The sequence below is a fragment of the Triturus cristatus genome, chromosome 6 (assembly GCF_964204655.1).
Source record: "Triturus cristatus chromosome 6, aTriCri1.1, whole genome shotgun sequence".
Lineage (NCBI taxonomy): Eukaryota > Metazoa > Chordata > Amphibia > Caudata > Salamandridae > Triturus > Triturus cristatus.
In genome coordinates, this window is record NC_140589.1 from 1,226,174,502 (window position 1) to 1,226,195,116 (window position 20,615).

Here is a 20,615-nt window from a genome sequence, read left to right on the forward strand (position 1 = left end):
TAAGAACTTTCACAAGGCAATTGGCGATGGGTGTGTGAGAGATAGACATAGAGGCGGTATGGAGGTCGAGGCAGCCCTGTGGGTACGGGAGACAGGTGTCTGGTTCTGAGAACTGTGAATAGGAATATGAGGTGATGTATTAGAATGAGAAGGTCCAGTGGTGACTGCTGGTGGAAAGATGAAGCATCTACGCACCCCGTCTGTAGTATTCACCACATTCAAGGGGGCACCCTGTTCCATTCCGAGGCAGCCTCCTTTTTTTGGCTTTCCTACCATAGTCAGTCAACCACCAGTCCTATCACTCACTCAGCAAAGGCCTTCGATTGCAGTTTGCATGAGGACCTCCTGCATGCGGTGTCCCTTTACACTGCCGGGGCTATCCACCTTACACCATTCTGGCTGTTGCCTCTAATTATTAATTCAAGGTTTCTCTGTAATTGCCTATGACATTGTAACAACCAATTGAAAACCTTACGTAATCAACGATCATGCACAACTTCCTGCAGCACAGTGCTTAATTTGAGCTGGTGTTGTCTGGTGCTGGGCACCAGCTCTTAATTGTCAACACTGGTGCTTGGGACAGTCTGCCACAAGGTGGTGCTGTCTGGTTATTTTAGAGGTGACCACAACAATAGTTCATTATTCATTCAATATACCTTAAAAATGACTAATACCGGCCACCCAATCCATTCTTACAGCTTTGGGGACCTGAAATAGTCCACATTGTCACGCTTGTAGAAGTGTGATGGTTAGTAGTTATGTTGGTTCTGCCATTGGAATTGCCCGCAAAAGCAGTAGGTGTTGCAAGCTGCAGTGGGCTCCTGACGAGAGCCCAGGCACTTATGTTTTTTTAACAAATTAAGCACTGCTGCCACAAAACATTCCCTACTAGGTACTGGTATAACCCAAGTGGGTACATTGCCCTATCTGTACACAAATGTGTCTCATAGTGATTTAAACCTGTCCCTTTTCAAGGCTACTCAGTTTGCACACAACACGCAGGTCAGTAAATGGTGTGTTGCGCCCACCGACTCCACGTGCCTGCCATTCGCAGGCAAAGCGTCCTTTCCGCATGATGACGCAGCGGGGATCTTTTTACCTGTCACCTTTTCCACGTGTATTGGCCCCCGCTTTTGAAAGAAAATAACAAGCGAGAGTGGCAGTGAGAGGAAAGAGGAAGTGACGGCTCGAGGCCTGCTGAGAGCTCACTGCAGCAGCCGAGGCCGCCACAAGCCGTGATGCGCCTTCCGGTCTCCATGACTCGGTGGATTTCCACCGCCCGCCCCTCATCTGTACTTATAGCTGCTCGTGTGTCGATATGACTCTTTAGTCTGTGTTTCCCCGGCGAATTAGGAGCACGTGTCATGTTGTCTTCTCTTGTCTCTGCAGTTCTCTGGACATCAAGGAGCTCTGGCTGGACACTCTAGTCTGGTAAGCGCGAGCGTCGCTATTAAATGTTATCTTCACATGCTTATGTTACATACATTCTGTTATGTTATCTTTAATTTGTGTAGCGCGCGGCTCCTTAAGTGAGTCATCATAGGACTCAAACTGTCCGGTGTGATTATATGTGCACCACCTGTATGTTTGGTTGGAGAGGGTAGGTTTGCACATGTCCTATGTGGGAAGAGTTTGGTGTGGCGCATGAGGTCCCGGCACGTGGTCTGCTCACGTTGAGAACATGTCACTGCTCATGTGTATTGCAATGTTTATAGGATATCTGAGAAGGAATAAAGGCTTTTCATGCAGTAATTCATTCACAGTATATCAGTGGTGAATCTTCGCATGTTGGTTGTGCCCCCAGATGTCTCAGCCATGATAGCTTGGTCGTCTTAGGGGAATTTGCAGAACGTCTTGTAAGCATCAGGCTAGGCGTAGCACAGTCGACTGAAACATTCTGCCTGCCTACATAAAATATTAGAACCATAGAAATATTAAACTCAGAATTATTGTTGAAACACTCACTCATGATTTCTGTGTGAAATGTGTTTCTACAAGACTTTACATTTATGATTGTCCAGTCTTATGTTTCTACAGCATCATGCCTAAGTCACTACCTCACCTCTGTGTCTGTCGCTGCAGTGTCTCTAGATTACTCTATCATCCTTATTTTACCAGAGTCTCCATACATCGCTGCGGTACCCCTATGCTGAGTCCCCACATTATTCCTATATGTCTCTAGAATCCCTGTTACGGCGTTCTCCCCGGATAGCTCTGTAGCTTTACATTACTACTATATATCTGGGTTGATAAAATAAGTTTATTACTGGACTGTCCTTGTGTTGATGCAAAGTCCTAATGGTTGAGCACTGCCATGATACTAGAGTATATTTATTCCACTACAGTGTCCTTATATCACTGCAACATTTTTATGTTAATACACTGTCTCTATGCCATTACAGTGTCCCTATATGACTTCAGAATCCTAATGTCACTGCAGTGTCATTTTGTTGATAAAATATGTTTATGTTACAATATCACCCACGCTGCAGTATCCCTAATGCCACAGTATTCCCACGCTTCTACACTATTCCTTGTCGCCACAGTATTGCTGCGTCACTGCAGAATCCCTTTTAACTACAGTATCACTAAATAACTGCAGAATTATTGTGTGACTGCAGCAACTCTGTATATGTGTTAAATGTTGATATCATTTGCAAGTGTCACTGGGGGTAGCTAGGTGATGCCACAGAGTCAGTATTGTTAAATTACCGCTAAGTTACTATGGGCCTGATTTAGGTGTTGTCGGACGGGTTACTCCTTTTGGATATCCCGTCCGCCGAAATATAAATCCCATAGGAAAAAATGGGATTTATATTTTGGAAGGAGTAACCCATCCACCAACATCAAAATAAGGCCCTATGTCACAGGGCGTGCTGGAGTCCAGGGTAAATCTGTCCACAGCTGGGTGTAGTGTACACATGCTTGTATCATGGTTTGTTAAGGCTAATAAGGAACAGTACCATGATATTATTGCAGCGTGAAATACTTCTTTTAGAACACCTCCAAGTTTCACACTATCAAGTGAGTAATCGCTAGCCTTGCTCATCTAGAAGAAGGGTTTGTGGAGTAATTCAATTTTATGGCTGTGGTGTTTTTCACATAATTATATAATCAAGGACTTACAGCAGTTGCCACATAGTCCGCAATACGCTGCCTAATTTGCAGATATCAGCATAAATAATTCATTTCTAGCTCCAACCGATCAAAAGTTCCTAAAAGAAAATGCACATTTGGTGCTACGCCTTGGCAGTCCATTTGCAAAGGCTAACTGATCTCCTTGTAGTTGCTGATTCTGTAGTGAGATTCTAAACTAGCACCTATGAGGTGAAATGTTTGCCCACCTGGCAAAAATTCCAGAATAGTGGCACAATGCGGCCACATGATTTGCACGATTGCGCCACATAAATTGCCTTTTCTTCCTGCCTAATTGAGCCAGCCAAGCCACATTATTTGGTCCTCTGTTGCTTCATAATTTCACATGTCCTGCCTATAAGTTCGTGATGCAAGCCCCTCTTTAGGTCCAACGCAACAGTCAACAAGATAATCAGTGGAATACTGTAGTCTCCAAAGAGTAAGCTATTGCTTCTCTGTCCTGCAACGTTGTCCTGTCCTTTCCTGTAACTTTGGCTTGACATGCAGTGCGGCGGGGGCAAGACAGACTATTGGCTTCTGTGGTACCAGTCAATAGCATTTCAGTTGAACTTGGCAGTCAGTGAATGACTGACTGCCACCACTGCCATAGAGGTGATCAGAGGGGCAGGGCACGTGTCTGGATTGACAGCCAAAGAAGGTAGCTCCCCTGTCTGAGACGCCAACCTGCGGATGGACAATGCGTCTGAATCCATGCGCTGTTGGTTTTACTCTGACAGTTTTTTTTCTTGTGGGCACTGTTGTAGTTTTTGACACTATTCAGCACAATTATGTGACTACCCATGTTTAGTGACTGTAACGACTGGCATCAGTATTTGGCAAATAGTGGTTGAAGAACATCAAAGTATAGAAGGTTCATTGTTCTGCACCGAATTGTACAATTTGAGACGTTAACGTGCCAACATCTGACTCACTTGCAATATTTAATACATAGTTTTGCAAGAGTAGGGCTGGGACATGCTATAGAGACCCAGACGCAAAAGTGCGTAAAGTCAGACTTCTGAGGCTGACTGGCCCAGCAGTTTCCTGTTCTTCCCTGGTCTTCCTTTGACATGCTGTTAACAAGATGATGTGCAGATGTTGTAGCTGAAATGCAGTTTGTGAGGTGTCTTGGAGAGTGCGGTAACCTGTTCCCCCTCGTGCTCTCTGCAGGCAGATCAAGGAGTTCCGTGGAGCTGACCTCACCAACGTTCCCTCAACGCGAGTCCTCATGAAGGTCCTCACCAGCTGCAATGCTGTAAGTGTTTTTCTTGGTTCGGAGCAATCTTCAGAGTGAACTTTCCTGGTAAATAGTTCTTATGCTGATTTTTCCCTCTTCTTTCTCTGTTTTAGACTAAAACACTAAGCCCCAGCAACATGGAGACATTTGAGTGCCACACTGAGGTAAGCGATCCCGGGAGGCTGGTCCTTTATATTTATGAACGTTCAAAGATGGCTGCCAAGGAATGGGTTGTATGCACATGGCTTTGTCAGTATTGCAGGGATTCATCCTCCTGCTTTGGACACTGATTGGTCTAGTTGTTAAAACACTGGGATTGGAGAGATGAGGAATGGCGGTGGTGGGGCGGGGAATGACTGGAATTCGGGCGGGGGGGATGGATTAAAAGAAGAAAAACGTACCTTTGCCGCCACCGCAGCCTCTCCTCTGTCCTCATCTCTCTGCAGTGGCTACACGGGAAGAACCCAGTCTCTCAGACTCTCCCAGCCAATCATGACGCAGATTGGTCTGAATGGCCTGTTTGGCCGCTCAGGCAGTGCCTGGGAGCCTAGGCATGTTCTCCACCAGGCTGTGCAACACGTTTCCCTACGTTAGCAGAAAGTTCTAACTCCTCATTGAGCAAAACTCTTCTGGAAAAGCAACCAGGCATAACTAAAATACATTTAAAATAACTCTAGTTGATCTCAAACAAGAAATGCCCCTCTTAAAGTTATGCGGCTAGGATAATAATTGTGTAATCCTCTTTTGTGGATGGTTTGATTGCTAACTGGTGGATTTTTTTCTGCTCTAGGGTGACATCAAGAAGTTTCCTTTTTTTGCGCCTCACTACAATGACGATGGAATCTGCCATCTGATTGGTGAGTTGTCTAGGATACACCAAGATATTCATTTGTGATACGCCGACACTGCCCTGAGCAGAGTTTGCACGCGCTGGTAGAGGAGGGAGGCAGATGACGTGCACTCTGTTCAACACCACACACACATGGCGGCAGACACATCCGTTATGTTATGTTAGGAATTTGTAGAGCCCATGGTTACGCCACTCTTAGTGTCCCCGCACCAGGTTTCCACGTCCCTATGGGTCATCCGCGCAGCGCTCCGTTCACTCGGCTTGTTTACAAAAGCAAGTTTTAATTTTTTTCCGGGAAATGGCTTCTGAACGTTCACAAGATGGTGCCAGTTATGCCATGGTCAAACGTACCATAAATAAAAATTAATTGGGTAGAAAGGTGAACGAATAGCCAAGAAAGTATCCTTTTTCTATGTAGAATTACCTTTCCCAATTTCTGTTCTGTGTGTTGCCTGGCACTCCAATCAATAACCACCGAGCATGTCTTGTAGGCTACACCTAAAAGGCAGCAGTAGAGAGTGAGGCCCATACTTAGCCCACAGACCCTAAATCCAGTCCCTGCTTGGCCGTGGCACATTGCCTTTTGCAACGGCAAATGCTCAGTACCTTAGTCCCCAATACCTGCTAAGGAGTACTGTATTGCAGGGGGGTTCATGTGCAAAGTGCTACAGATATTTATTTGCTAGTCTCACTAATAATCAAAGTGGCCATTGTTGTCCATGAGTGCTGGGTCAGTTGCAGAGTTTTAGGATACCCACTGACTATGTAAATAATTTCGATTTGGCTTAATCGTGAGTAAATATATTAATTTTAAGCACCTTCAAAATCTGGCATTTCTCTGAGTCCCCAGTATCAGCGCTGGGCAGTTCTACAGGTTAACTGTGGACATAAACATCCCATTACAATTAATTTATTTTCCCTAAATTGAGAAAAAACACCACTTTTTTAAAAAGAACTGAGAAGTGATGCTCACCTCACTAACATTTTTCAGAAAGCTCAGTACAAGGTGCGCTTTGGAGTTAGACTGAAGTCTCACGTTTGGCCTCCATGGCTGGTGCTAGCCTTGACTGCCCAAGAGTTTCTGTGAATAAAAAACCATCTGTGAAGTCCTGCGCACGCTTGTGATATCCGCTGGCACTAAAAGGAAGCTGTGGTGTAGGCATAGCAACCGGAAGGAGGCAACACTGTATGTAGGGTCACAGCTAGTTCCCTGTTCCTGCAGAGCTTTTTAGACACGTGCGCTGCGGTTTTGCTTGTGACAGAATTTTTTGTTAATGTACAGTGTCTCTTTGCTTTTGTGTTTTTTGGGGATGCAACAGAGAACAACAAGAAGAGAAGGAAGGTCCTCTCTTGGCCATTTCAACTGAGGCGTAGCTCCACCCTCACGTCGGAGTCGTCAGACACCTTGGACGTGGATCTGAAGGCCTCCTTGTTTGACCAGCCCTTGGCCATCATCTGTGAGGATGATTCTCTCCCGAAGCCCATCATGGTAAGCTAGCATTCTCCTGTGCAGGAGTGCGCTTGAGTTCAGCTTTACAGGGGACCCCATACACAGACATTTTTTTGGTGAGTAGGTGTGCCTTGCTTTTGACCTAATCCCAAATTTGCAGTCACACCTACTCATAGAAAAAAAGACCTCTTGCCCAGAGTGTTGCAGAGAATGTTGTGCAGAGCTACACTGGGGTGCTAACACATTTTGGTGCAGTTTTAGTGAAATGCACCACTGGCTTGGCAGGATTTTCAGTCAGGCCCCGAAGACTCAGACTTGAAATAAACATGGGTGGCAAACACCAGAAAAAACTGGGGCCTATTTACAGAGTCTTTGATGAGTACATGAAGTAGTACTACTTTATAAACTCATAAATGCCTTTGTAAATTAACTCCATGGTGTAGGCATTGGCATGGCATTACATTAACATATATGCCTGGTGATGGCAGCCAGTGGCAGCCAACAGACATCACGTGGCAGTCCCTATTGGTTAGATTTGCCTCTGAGACATGTATGTTGACTTTTTATATGAAATACAAGGCCATATAAAATATGGAAATGCCCAGGTGGTGTATGCAAGCCCAGCTTTGGTGTTCAAACTGCTTAGAGAAGACAAGGCAGTCCAGAGTCAATTTGTAGATACACACATATAGTGTCATGACAGTGGTTGTGAAAACCATCATCCATTCCGCCTGTCGCTACGCTACATCCTCTATTACAACTCTAGCTCTCACTTTTATTTATACTATGATCATTCAACTATGTTTGCTGGTCTCCTGGCAAGAGTCTGAGGGAACCTGTCATCTAGTGTCAGGTACAGGCCCCAACAGATGGAGACCACAGACACATGCCCTGCAGATCCCTGACAAGCCTCCAGGGGGCAGTAAAATCAGCTACACCTAATTCAGTGCCATGGAGTGGTATAATGAGCCATAATTGGTTGGTGGTACTCCCGAAATATGAGTAGCTCCATTAAAGTCTGATTATTGTATGTGCAAGTTTACTGTAAGTATTCTTTCTTTCAGTAATATATTGATAGCAACAAATATAAAACCGCGAGTTGACATTTTTCTAAACATGAAGGAATATGCTGCCTTCATGTCCATAAGCAATGCACTGACATTCAGTACATCACAAGTTATAACTCCCAACCTCTTTTGGGATTTTCTTGTGGAAGCAGTTTTTTGCTCCAAAGAAACATTGGGAAAATAGCACTACATGAAAGGATATTTGGTGCATGGCTTCCACTTTAACAACCCTGACCTCTTACTTGGCCTTGAAACGATAGTTACCTTATATCTTTTAGATACCTTTCTTTGGTGTGGAATGCCTGCGGTAGTTTAGCAACATGGCATTACTATAGCCTTACAGCCCGACGTAGCGGGCAATACCAGCCGTTAATGGCCCGCTCCAGCGTTTAACAAGGGAGCGTGAATTAAATTGCTGGTATTGCTCACTACAGAGGGCTATAAGGGTATTAGAATATTCCGCCACTAGAGGGAAGAATGTTAAAACGAATAAAACAAAGGCCTCATGGAGCCCGAGGGGACTGAAAATCCCCTCAGGCTCCATTATGCCTTTGTTCAAAGCAACAGCTGTGAAGGACAACTTTGGAATGTTGGAGCGCCAGGCTCCGACCGGTCATTAGAAACCCGGAGCACTCCATTATCTTCAATGGAGCGCTCAACATTCCAGTGTTCTAATAAAGCTCATTGTACTGAGCCTGGACATCAGCTAGAAGTCTCCATCTTTATTGGAGTCTCAGGCTCTGTGCTGCTGTCTGATGAGCTGCTTGTGGTCTCTGTCACCCACTGGGTGCCCACAAGGTAATGCATTATGCTCAGCCCCAATCTGTTCGCTTCCTGCAGGACATTCTTACCATCCTTTGTCTGAAGGGTCCCTTCGTGGAGGGAATATTCCGGAAAAACGCCAATGAGAAGTCCCGCAAGGAACTGAAGGAGGAGCTCAACTCAGGAGCCTCCGTGGACCTGGACAGCAAACCTGTGCATCTACTGGCAGTGGTCTTCAAGGTAAAGATCTTCTCACTATATACAAGTTTCAGAATTTAATCACATTTTCCAATGGTGACGTTAGTCATTTATAATCAAATGCAAACACTTTTTGTAAAAATCGGTTCTTCTTGCAACAAGGCATCCGACGTTCTGTGCCAGCATTTCACAAAACTCTGATGCCACTAGACACTAGGCAGTGATGACCTCATGGCACTTATACTACTGATGTTATATGTGACATTGCACTGAGATAGTATTGTGTGCACCACAACCTAGTTGATGCAGGAGAGAACAAATTAGGGTTTAGCAATAAAGCAGGTGTTGCCTTCCTAGAAGTAACCGAAGTGGACGAAAGTGTGTGTGTTGATCTTTGAATGACTTCTCATGTAAAACTCTTTGCCAAAACCTTTTTCCATGGCAGGATTTCCTACGAAGCATTCCAAACATGTTGCTGTCCTCTGACCTCTACCATGAGTGGATGGCGGCTCTGGAAAAGCAAGACATCTGCGAGCGAATTGAAGCTATCAAGCAGTAAGTGATAGGAAAACATGGGTCACTGCAAGTTTCCAAATGAGTGTGAGATGATAGGGCTCCCAAATACCACTTCCAATGGAGTAGTTTGTGTGGCTGGTTTCCCTTTACAAGTAAACCTAAGGGGGGAGAAGGCAGTCATCCAAAGTCCAGAGGAAGGCAGCTTTCTAGAGGACCGCTCTCCTCAAGGTATTTCCAAATGGGATTTTTGTTTTTTTAAAGCAGCACCTTTCTCTTTATGGGCAACTCTAAAAATAATGTTTCCCATTCATTCAAGAATGCAAAAGATGAAGTTTTGTTGTCCCATGCATGCCCCTATTCTTGCATTAGCAGGCAGTCACAGTGGGTTGCAAATTGAAACTCCCTAATTATTGTTCATTAGGAAGTGTTGTTTGGTGACCCCGATCTGAATAAACAATATGTGATGGGACCTGTTAGTCCATATGTCAAACCTGTTACACCACCCTTTAGCTTTCCTCACGTTCCGCTGCATGCAGCGGGACGTGAAATGCACTTTCTCGCGGGTCAGCAGTGAAGACAGTAGGCTGCCGCATTTGCCCATAAACATCTTTTAGCGGCCAGTCCCACCAGTGCAGTCTCACGCAATCCTCTCCCTTGGGAACACGCTGGGGAGAGACATAGCTCTTCCCTTCTCTATCTCAGAATCTTTTGGAATGGTAATGGGTGGGTTTCTGCTTCCATATCAAAGATGGTGGCCATTCCATGCATGGTCCTGTGGGCTTTCCAATCCAAGATTGCGACACTGTTTCTTCCTGTCCTACAACAGGTAGAATTATCTTTCTCATTCCTTCGCAACACTTCTTCACTTCAAAGTGAAGTCTAGGGGTAGGGTTTTAGTATAATCAGGAAGATTGGCGCTCAGACTAGTACGCATTGTGTGGATTGTGTTCAGAGTATGCACGGTGCTGCCAGGTCGGGGAAGTTACCCAATAACCCCCGTAAGTGTGTGAGTCAAGGAACCCACACTGGACATATAAGCACTGTCCCGGGCACACATGGTGGGGGTATAACAATGGTATTAAAGTCCCTTTAGGATCAAAGTTGCTGCGGTCGACACCAGTATAATGATCAGAGTCATTTAATGAAGTAACAACAGAATAGAATCAAACAACCAGCCGACACATGATGCGGTTTCGCCGGGGCAGCTATGCTGTGTTGCAAGTGGACATAAATAAGCCTAGGTACAGTGTTGGGAAGACGCCACGGGAACAGTGTTACACGACCACCTCCGTTCAGAGAACAGACAGGCGTACCCGCCCTCTCGTTTGCCCACCATACAGGATGGTGGGCCCTACGGAGCGCACTGGCATCTGAACTCTCTGCCACTGCACAGCCATCTAGCTCTCTCCTCAGACACTGGATGATCCCTCCAACACTCTACCTAGGCTTATTTATGTCCACTCGCAACACAGCATACCAGCCCTGGTGAAACCGCATCACTTAATCAGACCTTTTGACAGTCTATCCCTGGCGACCATACTCCCTCGCCAACATTTCAGCGTCAACACGTAACACCAGAAACGTGTCCACTACTCACCAGTGTGCCTCCTGCACTCTACGCCTTCACTCACCACCAAGTTCTACTCATACCCCAGGCCGGGTTGGAATTATCACCGCCTCTGTGGGACCTTCTACTCTTCATTCACAAATGCCATACAGCCCTGAAGAGTCACAGGTCAATTACCTTGTGACGAAACACATGTCGGCTGGTTGTTTGATTCTATTCTGTTGTTACTTCATTAAATGACTCTGAACATTATACTGGTGTCGACTGCAGCAACTTTGATCCTAAAGGGACTTTAATACCATTGTTATACCCCCACCACGTGTGCCCGGGACTGTGCTTATACTTCTTCACTTCAGTTGGTGTGTTTCCTCGCTCCTGCCAAGATTCCTTGCTCCTATTGGTTTTCCTCTTTCCTCTTAAGTGCTATTGTTCCTGTTTTTTTTTTACGGAGTTTTATATAGCGCGAACTTGACCCGAATTGGGTATCAGAGCGCTTTACATAGCACCAGTTGCATTACATGAGGACACATTCATTTTTGTTAGGCACGGGGAGATTAAGTGATTTGCCCAGAATCACAAGATGTTCAACGTCATTGCCGAGACTCGAACCTAGTTCCCCAGATTCGAGGTCGACCGTCCTAGCCGTTAGGCCAACTTAGCCTTAAGCCGTTAGGCCAACTCCTCTCCCTGTTGGTGGCCTTGCCTCCATTGTGTTCCTCTATCCTGCTCTTCTGGGCGTCCCTTCTCTGCCTTGTCATCTTGGAGCTTTGCAGATATCGTTGGAGGGGTTTTACCTTTCGGGTTCTTCCTCCTTTGAGGCTTCTTCTAGAAGGCACAAAATACTTAGGCGCTCAAAGAGGAATGAAGAGGTGTGGTGCAGCGGCCAGGGCAGCTGTCTTTGGAGCACAGGGTTCACGGTTCGATCCCCGGCTCCGACAGCAGCTCAGCTCAGCACCGTGTGACTCTGGGCAATAGCTCACTTAATTTCCACGACAGCCCCCAGCGCCTTGAGACCCGTAAGGGTGAGTAGTTCGCGCTTTACAAAATACGGAGTTTTAGTTGCAAACGTTTTGGCAGCATCGTGGCTACAGGAAGGGGTCGCCCGTACCTCTGCTAGGCCAAGACTGTCAAGAACTGGGATCTAGGAATCTTCTCGCCGTCCACGATCTGTAAACAGAAATTCCCAATTGGAAAGCTCTGACATAACCAGTTCGGTGTGCAAATTGCAGATCCCTGGTTTGAAACTGAGAAAATTGCGTCAGGCCTCAAGTTCATACAGTCAAGGGCTGCATTATGGCTAGGGCACTGGGCACAAATTGTGGCGGTACTCCCTATTATAGATAATACTCTCTCCCCATAACAAATGTGAACACATGACTGGCCTGGGGCAGCACATTAATGAAAGGCGGAGCAGCTGTCTGAAGCAGCTCCTCCGACCTTTACAATAGTGGCACCCAGCCTGCCTTTCAAAGGGGGACAGAGACCCATGCAGGTGTGTGCAAAGAGTAACTGCACCTGCCCAGAGGGGAGTGTTTGGGCGGTGTCCATGAGACCATATTTTACCTCTAGCAGGGGTCGCTCTCAGGTGGTGCACTGACTGTGCATCATCTTTTTGTGGGCACTGTCAGGGTGCTTCCTGATGGTCTCTGTGCCTCTACTCCCGCCTCCATAATACAAAACGGGTGCAGAGGCAAGCTGTTTCCCTGGGGCTTGCCCTCTGTGCTAATGCGGGAACGCTCCCTTACAATCATGCCTGCGCTAAAAGTATACCAGCGCGTTCTGTATTAGAAATGGGGCCGTACACGTGTCTGCAGCCCCTTCTGTAATAACAAAGTGCCCAGGGTGTGCAGAAAGCAGGTGCAGACACCATTTGCATCCTTGGGCACTTTGTGGAATACTGCCCCAGTTGTCTTGGGTGAACCACAAACTAGAAGGCCAACAGTGTATAACACTCTTGTGCCTATTCATTCATACTAAAAAGTGGCTTGCGTATTTTTTACTCATTGCTTTGTGGTTACCCAGTCACAGACTACAAACAGCTGCCTCTGTGGATTTCTCAGTGGAAGCCTTTGAACAAACAGCTTTGCTCTTTTCCTCTTCCTGAAAAGTTCTTCATGTGGGGTGTGTAGGGTTGGTGGTTACCTTTTCCGTTTTTTTGAGCATGTTGAAATACAGAAGTGGCATCTTTTGTAATCTCATTTTTAATTTTTTTTATAAAGCGTTGCAGATAAGTTACCAAGACCGAACCTGCTTCTTCTCAAGTACTTGATGTGTGTCCTGCACCATATCAGTGAGCACTCCGGGACCAACAAGATGGACGCCAGCAACCTCGCCATCTGCATCGGACCCAACCTACTGAACCCAGACCAGAAGAGCAGCCAGCCCCTGGAGGTCCAGAAACAGCTCAATGACAGAGTAGGTTTTGCCCCATTCCGTATACAACATCACCTTACACAATGACTCGTTCTTTTTTATATCCACATAGCCCATAGCACACTGTGGTTCATATTAACCAGGAACAGGGAAAATTAACGCTAAGGGCGCTTAGCGTTATTTTTTTTTAACGCCCGCTATCGCTGGATAATATCGCCTGGTTATCGCGTTATTAACAACGCTAACCGCCTAGGCGATAAAAAATCCAGCGATAGCGGCATTTTGGGAGGTTATCGCTGGTAATGCAGCGATAAAACTACAAGGATAGGGATATATTTGATGATAGCCCATGGTAGATTTAGCCATGTCATCCACCTCCCATTGGATTACATGGCTAAATCTGAAAATTAGCAGACGTAAAAAAGCAGTGTTAACCGTGGTTAGCGCTGCTTTTTTTGTCTCTAACAGGGTTAGCGTGAAGCTTGATAATAGGAGAAATGTCGCGTAGCGACATTTCTCCTATTATTTTGCTCTTGAACGCCCACTTTGCATCTCATTAGAGATGCAAAGGGAAGCGTAGTGAAAAAGGGCGCTAACATGCGATTTTGCATGTTAGCACCCTGTTGTTGATAGGGCGATATTTTTATCTCCGCTTCTTTGGCTTTTAAAGCCAAAAAAGCGGAGATAGATCCCTTCTTAATATGCCCCTGAGTTGGTTAGGTAATACCTAAAAAAAGAAGAAGGATGTAAAGTACAAAGGGAAATGGCATATCGAAATAAAGTATGTGTTAACCACTAATGTGTTTCATCAGGTGTTGATTGTGGTTTAAGAAGTTTAAAAAGATATGCAAGCCGTGTTGCTTATCTAGGGCTTCACCTTTGTTCAACTGAGGCAATAATTATCAATATGAGGTCTGTGTTCATATATGAACTATACATTGGACCCCGCCTGAGGGGATGGCTGGCTTTAAATGGCAGGATCTTGCTGTCAATTGCATGTAGGAAACTCCAGAAATTAACACCATTCCCATGGGTAGTATGTTTTGCTTGGTTATGTTAATCCTTTTGTAGAGCGCGTGTTCACCAAGTGATTTCTTGGTGTTGAATGAGAAGTGGCAAATTCGGACTGATCACATTAAGTGTAGGGTGCTTGATTGAAAAGCCAGGTTTTTAAGGCAGTTTAAAGTGTAAGAGATGTGATTCTGCTCGAGGACTCCGAGTGAGACAATGCCAGTTTCACAGGCAACTTTTATGTTGGTTTCCTTTGAAATTCGGATCATTCAATGTACATAAAATTCTTAACACTTTTCATTTTGTAGTCCAATGCCGCATATCTTAACTTCATCATTAGGAATTTTTGTGCGCATTATGAATCCAGATACGCTTCTGTGGCAAATACTTCTTTTCACTCATTCAGGATGGACTACCAGCAAAGAGCTGTTATATAGCCCTGTCATTTGGTGTCAATATGGTACTGACTAATGGGACAAACGTCTCTTTGCTCCCTGTGCCAACTTCAATTCCCACTCCTCGCTGTTCTGTGTTTGCAGTGTCCACTAAATTATTATAACTCAACAATACACTGAGGAGACATGCCAGGCATTACCTGTTCTTGCATGTGCTACTCCATCTGGGCTCAGCGCTGCCTGCTTGCCAGAGTTCTTTTTTGTTAGGGACATCATTGAAGTCCGATGAGAAGTTTGATAGTGTTGCAGCTACCCTCAATGTAAGTAATTGGAGGCAGGCAGGGTAGGACTGAGACAGAAAATAGGTCCAGGCACCAAAATAAAAGTGGTCCCCATTAATGAATTAGATAGCTGAAAAAGTGGACCATTTTTGCAAATGGGAATAGTTTTGAACTTTTAAACACACACTGAACAAGTGTTTTGCTATGTATGGGAGCCTGCATGGACTTATGCTTGTTGCAGGCAATGTTAGTTTTAATAACAGGGAAATCGACAGCACAAACCGGCCCTGCAGACCATAAACAGGCCCACAAACAGTTAAATAACCAGCCCACGCACTGATCTGTCAGACCAGCTCACTGGGCACTTCCTGATTGCCCCATAAGCCAGTCTGACCCTCATCAGAGGTGATGTTCATGCTACAGTCTTGTGAAGCAGAATCTGAATGGACTAGTAAGTGAAGAGTTCGACACTTATGGATCATGCTTAATATCTCTTCCAGGCTCTATCTTCATCCATCATATGGTCGTACATATTGGAATGTTTTATTACATGCTTCTAATAACTCCAGTATATACTACAGAATAAGGAAGGAAAATGTTCCTATATGTGTTTATTATGGGCTTGTTCCCTATTGGTCCAAACAGCCACAGACACAGACTTATATAAGCAACCAAAATCACTCAAAGCCACATATCACAGACTGCAGTCCGCAGTACAAACATCAGTGTATGCCCTCAGCTTCATCTGAACCAGTGGCTTTAAGGTTGGCTTTCTTTAGTCATGGCTTGACATTTATAGCACCTTCTTCTAGGATCCTTTAAGGACACCTCTGATCAACTACCAATTAGTTTTTAAAGAAGAGTTGTACCCCATCAACCACATGTGGTAGTAAAACACTAGATAAAATAGCTAAGGCCCTCATTATGATGTCGGGCGGACTGCCGCTGACAGGCCGTCGGTGGCAGTCTGCCCGACATCTAGGGCATTGGTCCGACTGCCGCATTCGATGTAGGCGGTCGGAGCGAAAATGTCGGCGGGAAAGTCAACCGCCTCGAGGGCAGCAGTCGAACTCTAATCCCTACAATGGAGGCGGTCTCTGCGCAGGCACTGCTATAGGGATTAGGATGTCCCTTTCTGAGTGCCTTTTCATAGTGGTCCCACGGCCATGAAAAGGCAGATGGACACGGACTTTTGGGGCCTCAAGCAGGGCCTCCGTCCCCCGTGGACTCCTGCTATGTGGCCAGGGGGCACATGGGTTGCCCGCTCCCACACATTTATGCACCATGTTCCAGGCATGATGTTTGAAAAGTGCCTTTTTCTAATGTGGCTTGTGCTGCAGCCCTTTTCCTGTGCCGCAGCAGAAGCCACAGTAGAAACAGGCATTTTATGCCCGCCTGCACAGCGGTCGTATCCTGATAGGGCAGGCGGGACCGCCGACTCATTGTCGGACGGTTCCTGCCTGAATCGATAGTGGTCGGCGGTCTGACCAGCCGCCATTGTAATGACCCCCTTACTATGCAGAAGATCAGCCTTCAACAAAGGAAGCACAAAATACATCAGTGTGCTATAAAATTGTGACAGCGACTAAAGCCTTTGTCTTGCAATGAGAGTAACACAGCACCTCCACCTTTCCGTAAACAGATATTAGTTTGTTGGCTTTACCGCTTACTTTTTTGCTTGCAGCAACAGGGAAGTCAGTCGGTGGTCCGCAAGGGACAGGTAGTGAAGCAGGAATGGGAGCCAGAATGAGAAATAACAAAGCACACAAAAGTGAAGCAACCTTTGCAATGGTTGTTATTTATTAATCTATGTAGTGTCAGAGAAATGTTATTATATAACTCCTGAGCAATCTATAAAATACAATCTGATTATTTTCCAGGTGAAGGCATTGGTGGAGTTCTTCATTGAGAACAGCTTTGAAATATTTGGTGGTGATTTGTCATTGCTGATTTCTACATCTGGAGAAGATTCACTGGAACACGCTGGTAGCACAGGTAAATGTCACTTGCTATTGTTGATAGAAATTTGCTCAGTCAACTTTGTAGTGTGTTGCAGCTGCAAAGCAACTATACAGAGTGCCACTGTGTAGCTCATGCCCAAACACAGAAGTCTATGGCTTAGATATGATATATGTGTACACCAACAGAATAGTAGTCTCTTACATATAATGTAAAATAAAAGTACGTCCATCTATTACTTTAAGAGAAATTCCATCATATGCAGTGCTCTTCATAGATCTGTCCCTCTGTTTTTTCAATACACCAGTCACACAAAAAAAGAATTGCTGTGCTAACACAGGTCTTTGCATGGTATTTCACCTTTCATATGATGCAGAGCCACATCACTGGTGTTTGACGTCATGTAAGTGAGCACTGCAAAATGTCGCTTTGAATTCTCCAGTGATTAATATACCTGCCAGTGAAACCAATGAGTGTCCCGATCCAAGGCATTGGGGAATGAAGGAGAGGTCAGCCTCTGTAGCTTGAAGAGAGGAAGATACTCTAAATTCATTTTTAGAGGAGTCAGAGGGAAATAACACACACACAATGATCAACATTAGATGTCAGATTTGAATAGTCCCTATATAGAGGGAGAGTTAACGCAGCGCATGTCTTCATACACAGAACTTGAACTTAGAGATGATGCAGATTTCGCTGTGCTATTTACACCTGCCAGTGTTCTGTGAATGCGAGGTAGTCTTCACAGTTAGTTAACCACATCCTTTATGATGGTTTTGTCTATAAATATTACTGAAATTTCTGTAGTTATGTGAAATTTCCACGAAAGACGAAAAAGTTTCTTACAATCACCGGATAGTAGTGACTTTCAGCATTGCACCACTCTTGGGCTAAAAGATTTTTGATGTCCCCCCCCCACCACCCCACCCCCACCCGCTGTGTTAAAACTTACAAATATATTTAAAAAAGATGACTGACATAGTTAATCAGAACCACAAGAACGTATCCAATTAATGATTTCTTGATGTTCTGCAGACCTCTCCTTCTGTCAACAAAACGACTCTGCCTACGACAGCACAGACCTGGAAGTCGAAGGCCTTTGCAGTTTATCTTCGAATCGACAGCAAAGCATTCATTGCAGATGTGGTGATTCTGGCATTGGTGATCAGGTGTGCCATATGGACGTGCATTCAGGCCTCTCATCTGTTTCCGGGAGAGATCCTGAAAACTGCAATGGCAAGATGGACAGGAGATCTTCGGAGCCCAACCTTTTCCTCTCACAAGCTGACCCAGAGCAAGGAATATCCAAGCAGAAACTAAACAAAAGTCATGATGATGTGACTGTTGGACAAAGTAGTGTGGATTATGAAGTTGAAGATCAACTACATGGGCTTAAAGAGGACAATTTTATGACTTGCAATTATAAGAACAAAAAGCCTGCATGCCTGAAGGTGAACACCAGTGTGCAATTAGAATTATCCTTATCCAAGACACCCTCCAGCTGCTCACTGGACAGTTCATGCTCAAACTCTGACTCTTCTGTCTTCACCAGCTCACCACGGATTTCTCCATCCAGCCCCAAAAGGCGGTTCTTTCCACGGCATGAGTCTTTCTCTGCAAACAAGTGTGTGGAGGGAAATAAAGTACTTCCCGTCAATCGACAAATCAAGAAGCATTCAATGTCATTTTCCTTTCTGCAATATAAGAAAACTCTCACCAAAACCCAAAGCTGGGAACCTGAACGACAAATTGCAGCCAACAGCAGAAACAGCTTCAAAAAGGACTTTGAGAACGGCGCTCAGCTCAAGTGTGACATTGTCCAAGAAAGGTGTGGTGCACAACTTGAGCCAGCTCAGCTGTGTCAGCCAAGAGCCCGTCTCATGTCGGCTGATGAGGTCTTTAGGCTAGTAGACCAGAAGAACCCTGGTAAGCCACCGTCTTACGAGGAAGCCGTACAGCGGAGCATATCTGCTAAACTTCCTTCCTATGGGAGCTTAACAGTGCACACTTTGAGATCTACTATGCTGCACCATGACTCTCTCTTGCCTCATTCACTGCATAAAGACAATTTAATTCACAGTGCACATGACAATGGTGCTTCCAGTGAACATGGCAAGCCCTGCATGCGTAATAGAGTGCATAGACGCTGTCCCGTTTCTGATGCTGCTGAAGAAATGCACACACGAATCCATGTAAATGCAAACTCTGCCCATCGTCCCCGAACTACACCTGAACTTCAGGAACAAACCAGGCAGGAATGCCTCATTCGACGATGCAGTCACCCGCTCTTTGAAGGATATGACCAAATTCAATATGCCAAGGAATCCTATGTCTAAGCCTCTAGGAAACCTTGAGATGTGGATGTTGAGAATTTGTACCTAGAAACACTTGGAGTGATAAAAAAAATAATAAGCTGGTTTAAAAACAAATTTTCAAAGAGACTTTTGCAAAGACACATTAACAATGTTACAAATAATCATAATTTGGTTCCTGTAGGCATGTGATGGGAGCCCACGAAGAGCAAATAGGAGAGATACTTTATTTTCCAAAAGTGTCTGTGAGCTTGCATGATATGTTTCAATAATGTATTGTGAGGACTAGAGTGTATAGTACAGTTGATGTTAGATATTTGTATGCGTAAATAGAGTCTGTGTTTCCATACAAGAAATACAGTGTATGTAAGAATGTAATGTAGTATAATGTATAAATGTAATCATTTTTATGGCTCCAGCGAATATTTAATAGCACTTATCCCTAAGTTATAGGTTCTGTAGATGTGATTTCTGTGAATGTATTTATGAGACAGTCACCTGTCATCCATTTTATGTACACCTTTCGTCCATTTTACTTCCACTACAATAAAGCACTTTGATGCGTTAAGTGTTCTTGTCAGTATTACTGGACCCACTCCTTCACCTACATTGTAAGGATCTATGATTTCATCTAAAGGAGAAAATGGGCAGTGATCTAGGGCTGCTCCTTTACCATTATCAAGAGCATGTCACCAAGGCTAGAAGAGTTCTACTTGAATCGGATCACCTGGAATTCAATGTTAGCACTGAGAAACGTGTCAGGTTAGGTGGTCTTCCAGTGATTTGTCCAAGTTATCTTATAATTTCCTGGTTCTTAGTAAATAAAGTAATTTATTTTCCTTCTCTTTCCTGCTTTCTACTTTATATTTACTTCTTCTACAACATTACTCAAGAACATCTGTAGAGCATGGTTAGCAGAACCCTGTGCATCAGAACAAATATTCACCAAAACAGTAAAGAACAGATAAGAATATAAAACACTAGCTCTGAAAAAAGTAATAATACAATTACAGTTTCAAAGTAAACCAAAACTACAAAGAGGCGCTAGTATCATAAGCAAAATTTTCTTAGATCACAAATTGCAGCCATGCTTATGACAGTTAGAGCATATATTGGGGTTCAGCTGGTGTATAAATGTGATTTTGAAGGCTTACTAAAGAACAAGTGGGTGAAGACAATAGTTAAAGGCTGAGAGTACCAACTCCGAGGTGCTGCTGCTGAGAATACTTGATAGGAAAACTTCCCCGACAACATTTGTGAAAGGTGGAAATGAGAATAGTTGTGCTTCTGATGGCTGCAGAGGCCCTTGAGTCTGGATATTTCAGTCAGACGAAGATGATGCTCCTGTACAAAACCCTTAAAGGTGAATGAGGTAGGGAAGGAGTAAGCAGTTGAGGGGGCACTAAAAAGGGGCCGAAGTCACCTGATTAAGGTATTCAGCTGATCAGCAAGTCTGCAAAAGGAAGAACTGTCTTTTTGAAGGGAGGTGAGAAGTACAAGGC

General features: G+C 44.7%; 1 protein-coding gene across 2 annotated transcripts in view; it reads left to right on the forward strand.

Moving 5' to 3' along the window:
* The window catches only part of TAGAP (T cell activation RhoGTPase activating protein), a 389,656-nt gene extending 369,975 nt beyond the window's left edge, over positions 1-19,681 (forward strand). For both annotated transcript variants that reach the window (XM_085612145.1, XM_085612144.1), the window contains exons 5-14: positions 1,390-1,431; positions 4,306-4,390; positions 4,486-4,536; positions 5,163-5,229; positions 6,542-6,711; positions 8,580-8,741; positions 9,145-9,254; positions 13,002-13,197; positions 16,723-16,837; positions 17,837-19,681. In XM_085612145.1, the coding sequence (XP_085468271.1) occupies positions 1,390-1,431; positions 4,306-4,390; positions 4,486-4,536; positions 5,163-5,229; positions 6,542-6,711; positions 8,580-8,741; positions 9,145-9,254; positions 13,002-13,197; positions 16,723-16,837; positions 17,837-19,137 (2,299 nt within the window). In that variant the 3' untranslated portion in view covers positions 19,138-19,681. The remainder of the gene's footprint in view (positions 1-1,389; positions 1,432-4,305; positions 4,391-4,485; positions 4,537-5,162; positions 5,230-6,541; positions 6,712-8,579; positions 8,742-9,144; positions 9,255-13,001; positions 13,198-16,722; positions 16,838-17,836) is intronic.
* Positions 19,682-20,615: the final 934 nt, after the last annotated feature.